The sequence below is a fragment of the Phasianus colchicus genome, chromosome 17, assembly GCF_987193195.1.
Source record: "Phasianus colchicus chromosome 17, bPhaCol1.hap1.1, whole genome shotgun sequence".
In the NCBI taxonomy this organism is placed as follows: Eukaryota; Metazoa; Chordata; class Aves; order Galliformes; family Phasianidae; genus Phasianus; species Phasianus colchicus.
In genome coordinates this window covers 5,731,381-5,747,257 of record NC_143452.1, presented here as the reverse complement: position 1 = coordinate 5,747,257, position 15,877 = coordinate 5,731,381, and the positions used below count along the sequence as shown (strand labels likewise).

The following is a 15,877-nucleotide window of genomic DNA, read 5'->3' as shown; positions in this document are numbered from 1 at the left end:
CGCGTCGGAAAGAAAACGGCGGCAGGAGCAGCTCTCCAACCGCAGCACATCCACCAAAGCGCGCCGCGAGGTTCGCCTGACGGAGCGGCGCCGCCGGCACCAGGCCGCGCCTCGAGGCGCAGCGCCATCCCGCCCGACCCCTCGCGGACCGCCGCGCGCCCGCACCGAACCCGCAGCGCCCGCCGACGCCGACGCGGACGGAGCCCAACGGACGCTCACGGCTCTCCGGCTCTCCGCGCTCACCGCTCTCCGCCTCTTCGCCGCTTCGCCTCTCCGCGGCCCGGCGCCGCCCGGATGCGGGCCCTCAGCCGGAAGCGGCCCCGGCCCGGCGCCGCGCATGCGCGCTCCTCCAGCGCGGCGCTCGCCCCGCTTCCCGCCGTGCGCGGCGGCCATTGGCTGCGGGCGGCTCCTCCCCGCGCCTCGGGCGGCGCGGCCGGCGGGGCTCCGCGGGGCTCGGGGCCGTGCGGGGACGGCCGTGCGGGGACGGAAAGGCCGCTAACGGCCGTCCCCGCTCGCCGCGTCGCGGCCGGCAGCGCGTGGCACCGCGCCGAGCGTCCGCCCGCGGAGCCGGTGGCGGAGGACGAGCGGCGGCGCGGCGAGGAGGAGCGGGACGAGGCCGAGGCCGACGCCGAGCGGAGCCTGCGGACGGCCTTCAAGAAGCTGCGGGTGGACGCGGCGCGCGGCTGTCGGTACGCGCTCGCGTCCCGTTCTTTGCAGCCTCGGGACGAACGGCGGCGGGCGGAAAGGCGCCTTTCTCTGAGCGCCGCTTCCCGAGCGCCGTCCCGCAAGCGCCCGGCAGGCGCTTCAGCTCTCGTGCCGCTCACGGACGCTGCCCGCCGAACGGATCCGGCGGCACGCCGACCCCGCGGCCGCTCCCGTGCTCAGTAGCGCGTTTCCCTTTGCTCCTCTGCGTGAGGGCGTTGCGCCGAACGGGACGAAGTGCCCGATCGGAGCGGAACGAGGAGGCGCGCCTGCTGGACGGCCCGCTGTCCTCGCCTCGCCACGACGGGCTGCGTGCAGCTCCGGCCGTTCCTCGCGGTTCCTCTTCAGGCACCTGCTTTCAGCAGCCGAGCAGGCGAACGGCCGGCTCCTCAAGAGCAGCCTCGGGCAGCGCGCTTGGGCTCTTGTGCTGGAAACGCGGGCACCTTGCTTCCCATCCCCTGGCAGGTGGCCCGAAGTCGCAGGAAGCAGGGCCGGCAGAACACGGGCTCACCTTCTGTTCCGCGGCCCAGCCGCTGCTTGCGCTTCCGTACCGGACAAGGCGTGGAGCACGTGCTCCAGGAGGCGCGGGACGGAAGGAATGCTTGTCGGCTGCACTTCAGGGGCAGAAGGGGCTTTTGGCCATTCCGTCTGGGAAACTGAGCCAGAAATCAGTCAGCAATCTCGTCTGCGGCTGAACCTCTCTCCGTTTCCCACTCATGGCTCCTCAGCTTGCTGCTACGAGTTCCTCCCTGAGCGTTTCACGCGGGCGGGCGGGAGCCCACCTTCACTGACTGCTGTCCGACAGAAGCAAAAGGAATGGCAGCGAACATCCCCTTCACGGGTCCTTTTGTTGCAAATAGGCGGCAGGAGCAGCAGCAGGAGCAGCAGCAGCAGCAGCAGGACGAGGAGGAGGCCGAGGAGGAGCAGAGCCTGCGGACGGCCTTCAAGAAGCTGCGGGTGGATGAAGCGCGGTGAGTGGCGCGGAGCGGCCCGCGGCTGTCGGTCCCGCGGTCAGCAGGCAGAGCGGTCTGACAGATCTCTGTCAGGTCCCGTTTCTCACCGCCGAGTGCAGAGGAGCTCGGGGCCGCACACGGAACCGTCGCAGCCCAGCACCTGACACCGTGGGGCCGAATCGGGATGCTGACACCCGGGGGCGCTGAGGCACCGCTGTGACGCGGCGCTCTCTTTCAGCAGATGGATCGCGGCCCAGCCTGTGGGCGACGGGACGGTTCTCACGGCGCCGAGGAGAAGAGCTGCAGATGGAGCCCGGCAACCGTCCGTCTGCTGCCAGGAAGCACGCAATGGGTAAAGCACACCGTCAGCTGCACCCCACCTTTATTCTGCTCTCGGCCACGTGCAACTTGCTCGCTGTAGCCAGGGAGAGTTCTCACACAAGGGGTTCAGATTACAGTTTCCCTGCCCCTCTATGGCAAACCCTCTCCCTTTAAGTCTCACACCTTTGCACCCTCCCCTTCCCACCTTCTGGGGTGCTGCAAAGTACCTGGATATTCGGGGCCATGCTGCCACTAGCTCTGATATCCACGCTGTGCGCTGCAGTTCGGTATGGAATGATGGTGGCCAAGACAAAGCACCTTCAGAAAAGTACATTTTATTGAACACCAAAGATCTGGGGGAAGTACCTTTAAAATAGGAGTGTTCTCACATCTCTCTCTTTGGGGAGAGCCCCATTTTCGTACAGCTCTTCCTCTTTTCCTGTCACAGACTGTACACCAGCAGTCGTCCCGTGCTTCGAAGCAAAGAAAAACAAGCCAAAATGCACATGAGATATCGTTAGCTATGCTATAGGGGTCTGTGAGCAATGGCACAGATTCCATAGTGACCTACCTGTTCACCTCTTCCGACCCTGCAGGTGTGAGAGGACCTCCGGAGGATCGGCCGGTCTCTCACGGCAGAGACGTTCCAGGTCTCCTGTCCTGTATCCTCCCAAGTTTATACACTGCAGCACAAAACACAAAGCCCAGTCAGACACATCAAAGACTCCCATTGGTTCCAGCGTTTGTGCTACAGCAGAGCACGGCACAGAGCACAGATAGAATTCTCACTTGGAGGCCAGTGATGACAGAAGAGCCACAGCTGAAGCTCTGCAAGCTTCCACCGCTGGAGGGCCGTTGGGGAAGTCTTGGGAGAACTGCCTCGTTCTGCCCTCAACACTTCACTCTAACTCACACACCAGCCAAACCTCGGATTTCCTTTCCTTATCCAAGCCTAACAGATCCCTGTGTGCAACAGCCTCCTCACATTCGCCTGTTTTGTACTCTGAGGAGGCACACACATGTGTAGATGACACAAATGTAGAAGACATAACAGGATACCTGGAACATTATTTATATATTCCAAAGAAAATGTCTCCTATGGCTGAAATGATGTATTCCTAACTGTAAGCCATGGAGAGTCACATAGTCGTACAGTTTAGATTTTTATTAAAAAGAAAAACTGTATATAGTTTTATACAATCACACAATGGTTTGGTGTGTTTTGGAAGGGACCTCTAAGATCATCTCATTCCAACCCGTCTGCTGCAGGTAGGGACACCTCCATCTACACCAGGCTGCTCACAGCCCCATCCAGCCTGGCCTTGAAGGCCTCCAAGGTGGGGCATGCACAGCCTCCCAGGGCAACCTGTCCCAGTGCCTCACCAGCTCCACAGTAGAGAATTTCTTCCTAATAGCTGGTCTAAGCACACACTCTTCCAGTTCTAAGCCATTTCCCCTCGTACCATCACTACCTGCCTTTATAACAAATTCCACCCTAGCTTTCTTGTAGACCCCCTTCTATTCTGGAATGCTGCTATAAGGTCACCTCAGGGCCTTCTTTTCCCCAAGCTGAATTCCCCCAGCTCCGTCACCCTGTCCTCATAGGGGAGGTGCTCCTGCCCTCTGATCATCTTCGGGGCCCTCCTCTAGACCTGCTCCAACAGCTCCACGTCCTTGTGTCAGTTGCCGCACTCAGTTTGGTATCGACTGCAAATGTGATGAGGGTGCACAGGATCCCACTGTCCATGTTGCCTATAAAGATGTTAAATGGCACCGATTCTAGCATGAGTCCCGAGATGGACGCTAGATGGAGCTTTCCGGACACAGATTCACGGGAGGAGACTGCTGCTGATTCAATGTTAGCATTCCTCCTTCCTATCACAAAGGTGCTCCTTTCCAGCGAAAGGAACCCAAAAACCATTGTCTGGCGCTGTGGCCAGCTCTGTCCCACTCACCGAACTGCTTTGCACCAGTGAGTGCCACCAGCGTGGTTTTGCAGCCCTGGAGCATCACTCTTTCCCCATGGGCATCCCCAAGGCCATTGAACACAGCACATTTTTCCACGCTGGTGCAGTCAGAGATGTGCTGGCTGCTGTGCAGGGGTGTGCAAACCTGTGCTGGAGCACTGCAGTGCTCAGATGGCAAAGCTGCAGGCAGCGCAGCTCTCCAGGTGCGTACACGTGTCCCCACACCCCGACCTTCTGAAAATGACCCAGGGCCAATTCTGCTTTGGTGCAGTATGGGGCTCCAGCCTCAGCACACAGCACCCACCAGGCAGGAACCAACCTGCCCCCTCCCCAGATCACTGCGTGTCTCTGAAGAACCAGTGCTGCTTTTCCCGTGCGGTGTTATAAGGCAGCAGGACACCCTCTGGACGTTTTAAAGCCAGCATCCATTGATGCAGCACTTCACCACCCATCTACCATATCAAAAGCAGCACAAAACCTGAATGCTTGCCGCAAAATAACTCAGGCCAGGGCTGCCCGGGATCGCTGGGCAGGCAGTGGGAGCAGCATCCTCCTACGGCAGCGATGCCACGAGCATGCCCGCTCCCCAGGGAGCCACGCCAGGAGCCGTGGGGCCGCGCTCCCCCTTCCAGCCCCGCGCCCGCTGCCCAGCCCCAGCACAGTGAGATGGAGCTGCCCCGGGAGTGATGCTGCTCGCCGAGCCCATGTGATGCTGGGCTAGCGCGGCTCCTCCATCGTCCCCCTCCGCACGCAGGCTGTCATGGCGACTCCCAATAACGTTACTCCCACCAACTGCAGCTGGTGGCCCATCTCGGCGCTGGAGAACGACGCGGGGAAATCCAAGGAGGGAGAGGAAAATCAGGATCCGACGGACCCCGCTCTCAGATCTCAGGACAGGCTGGTTTTGTACCACTGGACCCAGTCCTTCAGCTCCCAAAAGGTAATGGCTCGGCCGGCTTCCCGGGAGGAATCACCTCTCCGGGCAGGGCATACCCTTGGCTCGGGAGGACGGCTCCGCTCGCAGCTGTTTCCCAGGGTGGGCGAGGGGAGCAGCACGCACCCGGTTGGCCCTTTTGTACCCGTATTTCTGTATTTTATCGGCATCTCTCCAGGGAGGGGGGGGGGGCTCAGACAAACCCTGCTTTTGCTTTCAGCCCGGCGTTTGCAGCGGGAGACGCCTCTGCTTTGTGCTCGCTCACAGCCGAACGCAGGCAAAGCGCAGACAAAGGCTGAGCCGGGGACCACCCTGCAGCTGTGGGGACCCCGCACAGCCAGCACAGGGAGCGACCCCGCGACACAGCCCCATGCCAGGAGCAATTTGGCCCAGCGCTGCAGGAGGGCCCTGGAAATCCCACTCCAGAGGTTCTCCAGCTCTGAGCAAAGCAGGAGAGCCAGGCAGTCCCCAAATCACTTTTTCCAGGTGATCCCCAATGCTCATTTCGCAGCGTGGCAGCAGTGCCATAAAGCCCACCGTCTGCCAGGCCTTCTGCCACTCCCGTGCCATCAATGTCAGGTGAGCAGTGAGCTGCTGGGGGGCCCTGGGGAGCACAAAGCCATCCCAACACCAGGCCCCTGGAGCCCCACAGCGAGCAGGGATGTCCCCGTCTGCTCTGCGCACAAAGGACCCGCAGGCGCCCGATGCAGCAGGGCCACCGCGCCGATCCCATCCGCCCGTGCTCCCGGGGCTGCCCGGGGGATGATTTCATTCCTGTGCTGCTCACAGCCCCAGGACCCTCCCTGGGGCACCCCGGGAACCCTCAGCCCCTGCCACCCCACTCCAAGGTACTGGTGGTGAAAAGGATTGGGGGTCGGGGGGAGATACGGAAGCCCTTGTTGGGCTCTGCTCCCAGCATCCTCCTGCCCTCCGAGGGACAATCTCCACAGATAGAACCTGCCTTTTCCTTGTTTGACTCTAAAAGAAAAGAAATATTTTGTCAGCTATTAAATAAGTAATGCCTAATTCCCCCAGAACTCGGACGTACTCATAGAAATGCTCATATTTGTTAAGGTGCATTTTTAGCTGCCATCAGTTGGAGGAAAACAGGCGATTTTCCTTCATTCAGCACTTCTGTAAGACACGGCTCTCCAACGAGCCCTCGAGGTTTTTTGTTGCCTGCTTGACACACTTGGGTCACAATGGTCACGTTTTCTTAATAAGCCGGAAGCCTGAAGTGAGATTCCTGAGTGCACATTCACATCGAGCACAGAGAAGAGCAGCAGAGGAGGATGCTGGGCTGCCCGGGGCTGGAGTCAGCATTCCCACCTGTACACCGGGCTGGTGCCAGCCTAGAGCCTCATAGAATCATTAAGGCTGGGAAAGACCTCTAAGCAGAGAGGAGGGGGAAACCAGGCACTGGGCCACCAAGGGATTACAGAGGGCTGTGTGATGTCCCTGGGTGGCTGCCTGCTGTATGGGGAAATGCATGGAGACAAAGCGGCAACACGGAGCTCCAGCAGGGAAAAGGGGAACAAAACACCCCCATAGAACTCTGCTTGCTGCCAGCACTCCCCGGAGCACAGCAAGTGCCTGAAATCCTCCCCATAGCAAAGCCTTTCACCTGCTCCAGAGGTGCCCAGGAAAGCCAGAGCCCAACCCCAAGAGACGGACATACCTGAGTTACGGTGTGGGCTTCCTTCAGCCGAGCTGCAGCACCCACTGCAAGCAAGGGGCAGCATCACTTCAGCCTCCTCTTCCTCTTCTGGGGGTCTGTGCTGCTGCTCAGCCCAGCTGGGACTCCCAGCCCCATCACTGATCACCCACACCTGGGGACTGAGGGCTGGGATTCAGCCTTTCCAGAGCCCTCACCCCAGCTGCTGTCCCAGCGCCATGGGCCAGACAGAGGTGACCCTGCAAAGTTCGGATGGCTGCGGGTCTCCTTTGTGACGTTCCCTCTATTGCCAGGAATGGAGATCCTCACTTGGCTGCCTGCCTGGATTTTGCAGTGGGCTCAGGGCAGTTGTGGGGCTGTGGGGCTGAGCTGTGCCTCTGTGCCCCTCTGCAGGTGCGCTTGGTCATCGCTGAGAAGGGGCTGCCCTGCGAGGAGCGCGATGTCAGCATGCCATTGCTGGAGCACAAGGAGCCCTGGTTCATGCGGCTCAACCTGGGCGAGGAGGTGCCTGTCATCATCCACCGGGACAACATCATCAGTGACTACAACCAGATCATCGACTACATGGAGAGGAACTTCACAGGAGGTAACGTGGGGCACAGCTGCATGCCAGGCTTCATCTCAGCAGAAACGTAGGGCAGATTTGAATGTTGGTGGCCAAATGCACCCATTTCCTCCCAGAAAGTTTTGGCTCGCTCACGTCCAATTTTCACACTTTCCTATCAAAATGAAGGATTTCCTGCAGAAATCCTCAGACATCCCTTGGAAATGCTGCAAGGGGGGTTTGGGAGAGCTGCAGCTGGGTTTGCCCTTCTGTCTTAGAGTCCCAAACTGACCCATTATTCCTCCCATCTCCATGGCTTGGGGAGCCCATGATGTGTGGTGGCATCTCACCAGGGTCTGCACACTGGGGACAATGTGACAGAGATCCAGAGGAAGGGATGGCTGAGAGGGAACTCCTGTGTCCCCCTGGAGCAGGGCTGCAACTGGGATGCTGAGCTCCAAGGCTGCCCCTCACGCAGCTGCTTTGGCAAGAAGCATCCCCAGCCCCTTAGTCCACGTCTTCCCAAATCTGCAGGCTGCCACGCTGGGACGCTCCGCTAGGGAGACTTCAAACCCAGCACAGAGCTTTGGCTGTGGCATCACGATGCTCGCCCCACCATCCATCAGCCTTGCGGCGGAGGCATCGAAAACATCTCAAAATAGATCCCCAAGCACAGGCACCATGCCAGCTCAGCTGCTGTCCTCTCCAGCCCGGCCGCCATCGTGCTCAGCAGAGGCACGGCACTTCCTTGATACCGGGTTGACAGACAGACAGACAGACACCGGAGCCCCGCGGAGGAGCCCTCAGAGCAGCAGCCCCGCATCCTTGGGGCACACTGCTGCGTGGGGCTGCAGCCCTCACACTGCTCCGTGCTGTTGCCCAGTCCCTACGGAGAGCAGCTGACCCGGCATATGTTGGCAGCACGCTGTCCCCAGCAGGGGATGTGGGCTGACGTGGTGGCAGGGAACAGCTCTGAGCATAGTGGGGATTTATGGCTCTACCAGGAGACACTGCGCTCTGTTTTGGGGGGAACAATCAGCAGTGTGCCCTGCACTTGTGGCTGGAAGCCAGCAGAGCTACCGGCTCGATTTCTCCTGCCTCTTCCCTTGCCCTCCAAAACATTGGAAGTATTTCTCTTCAAGAGCTGGCAACAAAATCTTTCCGCTGTCACTTGTGTTTTGTTGCCACAGCAGAACACTGTGCTCCCTCCCCAGTGCTCTGGAAAAACTCCTGCCCTTGAGGTTTTGCAGCCAGGTGCACGGCCTCACCTTTCTGCTGAGAAGTGCCATGTGGGAAGACCTGGGAAGAGGGAGGATGCCCTTCTGCACCTGTTCTGTTCTAGAGCCTTCATCCACCCACATTAGGTGGGAAGGGCATCCTCAGGTGTCCCTGCATTGGTGCAAGGAGGTAGCACTCACCTTGCAGCAATGGGCAGAGCTTGGAAATGACTGTGTAAGGAAGTATGCTCACACAGCTTTGCTTCCAGGACTGGAAGCACTGACTTTTTCCGCTGGTGACACTGAGGTCAGCCAACAGCAAAGGATGACTCTGCTGGGCCAGTCTTGCAGTGGTGTCAGAGCCATCGTTTCAGTTCCTTAATTCAGCAGCAGCATTGGCCACATCTACAAAAGTCCAGTTGCTGTTGTGCCCTTTGCTAGCCCCAGCTGCTGGCTCGTGGAGAGCCCTGTGCTGCAGACAGCCCAGCTTGGAATCCCAGCAGTAAATTCACTCACTCCCTGTTAACTATCCACAAAAGTCATAAACATTTATGATCCCATAAAGAAATGCTCCTGATGTTCTTGGGGGAGACAAGAGCAATGTTTCCCTCCTCATGCCATCCACTGTGTATTTCGAGCTGTAAATGTAATAAAAAAGAGCACAGTACAAACTGCCACCCCACCAAGGTGAATAAAACCCAACAAACCGAGGAGGTACAGAGCCCCGGGGAGAAGGTGGTCCTGGCACTGAGGGAAGATATGTTCAGCTCCTTGTTTTGTCATCCACTCCTTTGTTACCCATATGGAATGTTCTCCACTGTGCGACCATGAGCACCTGTCCCCAGAAGTTCCAGCACCTCTAACACATTTTCCATTTGCTCCTTCCAGAGAACGTCCCCCAGCTGATCCCTGAGCCCGGGACCCTGCTGCACTCACGGGTGTTGCAGTACCGGGAGCTGCTGGACTCGCTGCCCATGGATGCCTACACACATGGCTGCATCCTGCACCCCGAGCTCACCACCGACTCCATGATCCCAAAGTACGCGACCGCTGAGATCCGCAGTAAGTCACCTCTGGGGCAGGGAGCCAGCAGGACGCCTGCCCTGCACCTCTCATCTGGTAGGCTCCATCTGCAAGCAGCTCCCATAATAAACACCGGCTCCCCTGTGAATTACCAGCCAAGGACAGGTGGCTGAGAGGCTCAGAGTACCTCTGTGGGAACAGAGAACCCCAACAGCCACTGCAGGCTCCTGGTGGAAAACGGAATTTCACTATTTTGTGGCAGTGTAGAGCCCACTGCTGGCTGCACCTTGGCATCTCCCATACCCACACTGGCAGAGCCAAGCTCTCATTGGAAGGAACAAGGATGGAGACAGGTGGTGCCTGGCAGGAGGAGGTTAGCCCAGCTTTGGGCAATTTATCCCAGCCCTAAACTGTTACTCTGCATTTTGTATCCTCTTCTGCCATTTACCCTGCTCCCTTCCTTCCATTAGCTCCCTTGCACAAGGCCTTTTCCTACCTTCTGATGCCCTGATGGAGCCAAAGCAATGAAATGCTGAATTTCCCTGCTGGTAATGCTGGCAGCACAGATATGATTTGCAAAGACAGCAAACACACCCAATACAAACCCAAACCTGGCAGCACGGCTGCTGCTCCGCTCCTGGCCCAGGCACAGCCACCCTCCTGGCCAGCCCTGCTCCTGCTCTGCAGCCCCAAGAGCTGTACCTGGGCAGGTGGATGAGCACAGCTGAGCCCAGGGACCTCCTTCATCGGAGTGGGGATGCACAAGGTGACAGCACGGCTCTGACCTCCAAGGCTACAAACAACATTTGGCTCCCCAGAACCTCTGCATGCAGCCAGAGCCTGAACCTGGGATTTGTGGGGTTAATATGACACAGGGCAGGCCAGGACCCTGACTCAGGCACAGGGATGCCCATGGCCCTGCATTCTTGGCCTTCAGGCTCCTGTGATGTGGGTTCTCTCCCAGACCCCTTCCATGGGGCTCACCAGTGGGCTGCCAGTGGGGCTGCACCCTGCACATGGATGTGGCTCCCTCTGGCTGTGCCACACAGACAGGAGAAGGCAGGCCCTGATTTGCAGACCAGCTCTGCGTCTTGCTGATGTTGTAATAATTTCCAGGAAAAAAATGAGAGTAAGAGGTGCAGGACAGGGAAAGAGCAGCTTGGTGTAGGCAGGCAGAGGCAAACCCTCAAGGCTACAATGGGCACAGAGAAGTCCTGGAAGACTCTCATCCATGGAGATTGGATGATTACCTTTTCCTCTCCCTCATATCTTTTCTTACCAAATCCCTCCATCTGTGCACTGCACAGACAGGAAGAGGCTGCCCTGTGCAAGGAGCTCTTGCAGCGGGCAGTCTGTTGTTCTGGACTTGTGTGAACACGTTTGGTGGTTTTTAGCAATTAGCAGCTGTTGCAATAAACCAAAATCTGATCTCTGCTGCACACTCTAAACCTCAGCAGCCCAGGTTGCGCCAGGGGAACTAAAATCTGAATTTTACTCTGTCTGGCCCCGAGCCTTGCTGTTGGGAAAGGCCTGGCAGACATCGAGGCTGAACCAAACACCAACTACACTGCGTAAATCTGACCCCATCCTTGGTTTTGTTGTCATCTCTCCCATCAGCGCTTTGGGGCAGACACCCATTTTCTTCCTGGTGTTGCATCACAGAGCCCACCCAGTGGGGCTGATCTGTGCTTCTCCCAACAGAGATGGGAAAAGCAGCTCCAGAGGAAGCTGAGCAACACAGTCTATTCTTTTTTCCTTTTTAACAGCACTTCAAAGCTATTTAATGCATCAAAAAGTCTCATTTTCAAACAAAACAGCAGGATTGTGCCTGCAAATCCCTCTTAATTAAGCTCTCTGAAGGGAGCACAGCTAACCTGTGGGATGGGAGAACTCCAAAGCTGCACTTCCAGCCTGCTGAGCCCACCGAACGAACCATTTTCCTGCTGTAAAAGTTGGCAAGGCTGCAGCTCACCAGGGAACACTCCAGCAGGCTCAGCTCCTGCCTGCCCTCAGCTCGTCCCTGCCCTCACACACAGCCAGCAGCTCTGGGTGGGAGGACAGACCCTGCAGCCCCTCTATCTGTCTCTCCCCAGGGCATTTGGCTAATGCCAGCACGGAACTGATGAAGCTGGACCACGAGGAGGAGCCACCACTGACAGAGCCATACCTCTCCAAGCAGAAGAAGCTCATGGTGAGTTGGCCAAAGCCGCACGAGGCTCTTTGGTGGTGGGGCATGACTGTGGGGATGCGTAGCCATCTGTCCATCCATCCGTGTCACCACCGCTCTCCACCAGGCCAAGATCCTGGAGCATGACAACGTGAATTACTTGAAGAAAATCCTGGGGGAGCTGGGAATGGTACTGGACCAGATCGAGGCTGAGCTGGAGAAGAGGAAGCTGGAGTACCAAGGTAGGTCCTGGGTGGCATTCAGACAAAGTGCTGCTTTGGGGATGGCCAATGGCTCTGCACAGTGTGAAAGCCCACACTGTGCTCTAGCAGACAGTAGAGGGACTGCTGCAGACCATGTGGGACTCTCCCATTTAGGGCACGCAGCTGTCATTGCCTTGCTGATATCCAGGTAGCCCCCCCACCTCGCAGGACCCCTGGCTGCTTTGCAGGAGCTCTGCAGTCACTGCAGCATGGTGACAAGTCCCACATTCCCCAGTGACCCACCAACCGGCCGCTAACCCTGTGGTCCAGTTCTGTGCCCATTGCCTTATGGGGGGAGGAGGATTCGGCATCACGCCACCACAGATGTGTGTCACCTGCAAGTCCTCTCTGCCTGCCCACCTCCGCGGGCACCCAGCTCTCAGCACCGGGCCACGGCACACAGCGGGGAGCCTGGTGGCACTGAGGGAGCACAGTGAGGCGGCAGCTCGTGCGTCAGTCAGCAGCAGGAGGGCTGGAGCGGCTGCGGCCTGCCCTGACCTCAAACAAACACCGCCGAGCACCCGCCGAGAGCCGCCCCACAGCCCTGGCAGCGCAGCCACGGCCGCGCATCGCTTGTCCCACCATCACCTCAGCATCCCTCTGGAGCAGGGCTCCTAACCCCGGGACAGCGCTGGCGATGCCAGGGATGGAGCACAGCCCAGAGGTGTTAATGAGGGGCAGCCCCACAGCCGGCCCTATGTGGGGAGCCGTGCGTCATGGGGCCCACGAGCACAGCACAGGGCTGCAGCGTGCCCTGAGGTCTCAGTGCGGCACCACGCAGCGGCCTAATTGCATCCAGCAGACACCCCCACTAACTGACCCGAGCTGGGGGGGTTCAGCAGGATTCAGCCTCATTAGGTGCTCTCTGCAGAGCTGCTCCAGCCAGGTGCGGTGCCCCCCACTTCCAGGTCCTGCACCTGCCAGCCCCAGGGCCACACAGCCCCCAGCAGGCTCCAGCTGCAGCACCCCCACAATTTATTAGCCACTGAAAATATTTATTGACTAATTAGGCCCAGGCAATCTGTCCACTCGGGCTGTGCCTCTGGCAGGATTAGGCGGGCTGCCAGGCTGGTACAAACGAGGCCTGCTAATTACCAATAACTCTTGGCCTGGCCCCGCAGGCAGCTCAGCTTCAGTTGTGCCTGAGCACAGGGCTGCCTCTCACTGCCCCCTGGTTTAACAGCCACCAGCACCGGCCTTCCACCCCATCTGTTAAGCAGAGCCTCACACAGCAATACTAACTGCACAGGGCAGTGGAAGGGCTCCAAAATCAAGGATTTGGTGCAAAGCATCCCAGGTTTTAAGGTGGGTGCGGAGCACAGATCCCTATCCCTATGGCCAGCAGCAGATCCCACCTTCCCTTCCCAGCACATCTCAGCATTTTGGGGTCTCCTTTTCATTTAGATCCAGCAAGGGAGGATAATGTTTCTCTGCAGCCTGGAGAGAGCAGGAACTGGATTTCTTACCGCCTACCATGCTTAACTTCTGCTTCTGAGATTTGCTGGGCAGGTGCTGAGCCACATCCCAGCTCCATTGCTTGCTTGCAAAGCATGACAAGCAGGGATATCCAGGGCACAGCTCTATGCAGTGGATATCCAGGTTTTGTGACCCTTCTGTAGTTTTTTCCTTTCCTGTACCTCCCTTTATTTCCTGTTTGTTAGCATCAAAAGAGCATTGGGAGAGCATTTAACACTACTTTGACCTGAGTCAGCTTCTCCCAGCATGCTTTTTCATGAACATATCCTGGGTGAGGTTATTTCCAGGGTCACAACCACCACGGACTATTAATGCTGTGATACCTTCTCTCGTGCCCAGCACTCACACCGAGCTCTGCCTGTACCCAAAACCTGGCTCTTGGCGCAGAAGCAATTTGGTGTCCCAGTGTTAGAGAGGGGATAGAGTCAGAACCTCCCCAGCAGCATGCAGGGAGAGCAGCCAGGCTGGGCCAGCAAATGGTTTTGATTCCCAAGGATTTCTCACATCCCTAAAATAGGACATGTTACCATGCCACCTCTCAAACAGCTCGCATCGCCCAGCGGCAGCCAAGGACAAATGCTGTTGCTCTCTCTGAGCATTAATGCAGCAATAGTGGTCACTGAGCCACAACACAGCTATTTTGAAGACATTGATTTGTGTCTCCATGCGGGTTATAAATGCCCATTGCATGTTCCCAGCTTTGTGGCACCACGTGGCCTCCTGACAGATAAGGACTGGTCTTCTGGGACATCACAGTGCTCAGAAAAGGATTTGGAGTCTAATGCAAAACCTCCTGCCCTTGTGGAGCTTTTGAGCAAGCCTTTAAGCAGCCACCCAAGGATCTATTCTCATCCTTCCTCTTCTGTCACTTGTTTCTCCAGGGCAGAAGTGTGAACTTTGGCTCTGCGGATGCGTCTTTACCTTGGCCGATATCTTGTTAGGAGCTACCCTGCATCGCCTCAAGTTTCTTGGACTCTCTAAGAAATACTGGGAGGATGGCAGCAGACCCAACCTACAGTCCTTCTTCGACAGGATACAAAAACGCTTTGCCTTCAGGAAAGTCTTGGGAGACATACACACCACGCTGCTCTCCGCAGTGGTACCCAATGCCTTCAGGCTGGTCAAGCGGAAACCTCCCTCCTTCTTCGGAGCCTCCTTCCTGATGGGATCTCTGGGGGGAATGGGATATTTTGCTTATTGGTACTTAAAGAAAAAATACATCTAATGCTGGCAGCTTGGTGTTTAGATTGGTGTCTCTGTGCTGTGTGAAATTATGATGAAGCCTCAGTAACTGTAATGAAATTTGAGGCAAGGTATGAATAATAATATTGTTTAATGTAACATTCCATAGTCTAGAAGTAGAAAAGTATACTGCAAGGAAATAACAACAACAAAAATGCATCAACTTGTAAATGCCTTTTTAGGTTTAAGTATTCCACTCCAGTGGGAGGCTTGGGGGCTGGCCTGGCTCCCCGTGCCCACTGGGAAGCACTGCCAGTGCAATTCCAGGGGGAGATGGGCACCCTGAGGAGCTCCCAACACCCAGGTTAGCAGTGGGACTTGGATACTCAGCCCTGTTTGTGTTTCCAGAGTGTTTACCGGCCACATTTCACACATGCTAGTGGGGACTTTCTTCTTCTAGAAGCCAGTGTTGTGCTCGAAGGCTTTTCTGGGGCAGGGTGCAGTAGTGGTTATGGTGAAGATGGATTTGCATTCTTCAATTATCCTTTTTTTTTTTTTTAATTATTTTCATCAAAAAGAATATTTTTATGGAGCTGCTCTTAGCATACATCCACTTTCTACGTCTGGTTTTGGTGGGCTTTTTTTAAAAAAGAATTTGATGTCTGTCTTTAACTGCCACGTTTTTCTCCTGACATAAATGATTTCGACTTCCACCCTGAGCTTTGGCACATGAAGGGGATCCTTGTTTTATCCTTTTGCCTCCATCTTGAGTTTCCTTTCATGGATTCGCAAAGCATCTTTCACCGCCTGAGCGTATCTGGACTCTGACAAAGGACCACCATTTCCAGAACTGTCAGCACTTTTCTGAAGACGCTTTGGCTTTCCCTTCTGCTGGGGGCTCCTTTCTGTCATTTCCTCGCTGTGTGTTTTCTTAGAGACACTTTGCACAGAATCACATTTATGACTTTTTTGTGCCTTTTGCATGTTGGAAAGAATAATGGGCCTCACTGCTACTCATGCTTTGAAAACTGAGATCTTCAATAAACGATATGGGAGGAGTAACTGCTTCACATTGCTAAATGCGTTCAACAAACTTCCAGTCTAATTTCAGAGCATGCCCACGTGCAGCAGGATGTGCAGGTGGTTTGTGCTTTTCCTTTTGTGTTGTACTGGTATAAAATTTGCATGGAAACAAAGCTTATTCCTCTGACAAGGCACTCATTTCAGTAAGCACTCCTCTGGCTGGTTTTCAGAGCGTTCTGGTGATCCCTCGAGTAACACTGCGTTTGTAGGCTCGGGGACGTATGCCAAGTGTGGCTGAAGCAATACGTGTGGCAATGCCTCCAACTCAAAAGCGATCTTTCTGCCTCGGAAAGCTGCAGCATTTCCTAGGAGCTTTGGTTCTTGATATGAGCTGGCAGTGATGGAATTGTGAATGCTGAGCGGGAGTTAT

At 56.5% G+C, this 15,877-nt stretch overlaps 1 protein-coding gene and 1 pseudogene across 3 annotated transcripts; both read left to right on the top strand.

Annotated features, from left to right (window-relative positions):
* The first annotated feature begins 294 nt into the window (after positions 1–294).
* On the top strand, positions 295–3,106 carry LOC116227462 (oxidative stress-responsive serine-rich protein 1-like; annotated as a pseudogene). Its single transcript, XR_016472022.1, has 4 exons — positions 295–689; positions 1,563–1,673; positions 1,894–2,007; positions 2,573–3,106. The product of XR_016472022.1 is annotated as an oxidative stress-responsive serine-rich protein 1-like (transcript).
* A 1,597-nt stretch (positions 3,107–4,703) lies between these two features.
* GDAP1L1 (ganglioside induced differentiation associated protein 1 like 1) lies at positions 4,704–15,238 on the top strand. Of its 2 annotated transcripts, none has more exons than XM_090152310.1 (6): positions 4,704–4,883; positions 6,922–7,138; positions 9,202–9,375; positions 11,430–11,527; positions 11,631–11,745; positions 14,124–15,238. In XM_090152310.1, exons 1-6 carry the CDS (start codon positions 4,704–4,706, stop codon positions 14,465–14,467), a joined length of 1,128 nt encoding a protein of 375 aa, XP_090008436.1. In that variant the 3' UTR covers positions 14,468–15,238. The 2 variants fall into 2 exon arrangements, with proteins under 2 accessions (XP_090008436.1, XP_031446645.1); XM_031590785.2 differs by having other exon boundaries at positions 6,946–7,138; positions 14,124–15,235.
* Positions 15,239–15,877: the final 639 nt, after the last annotated feature.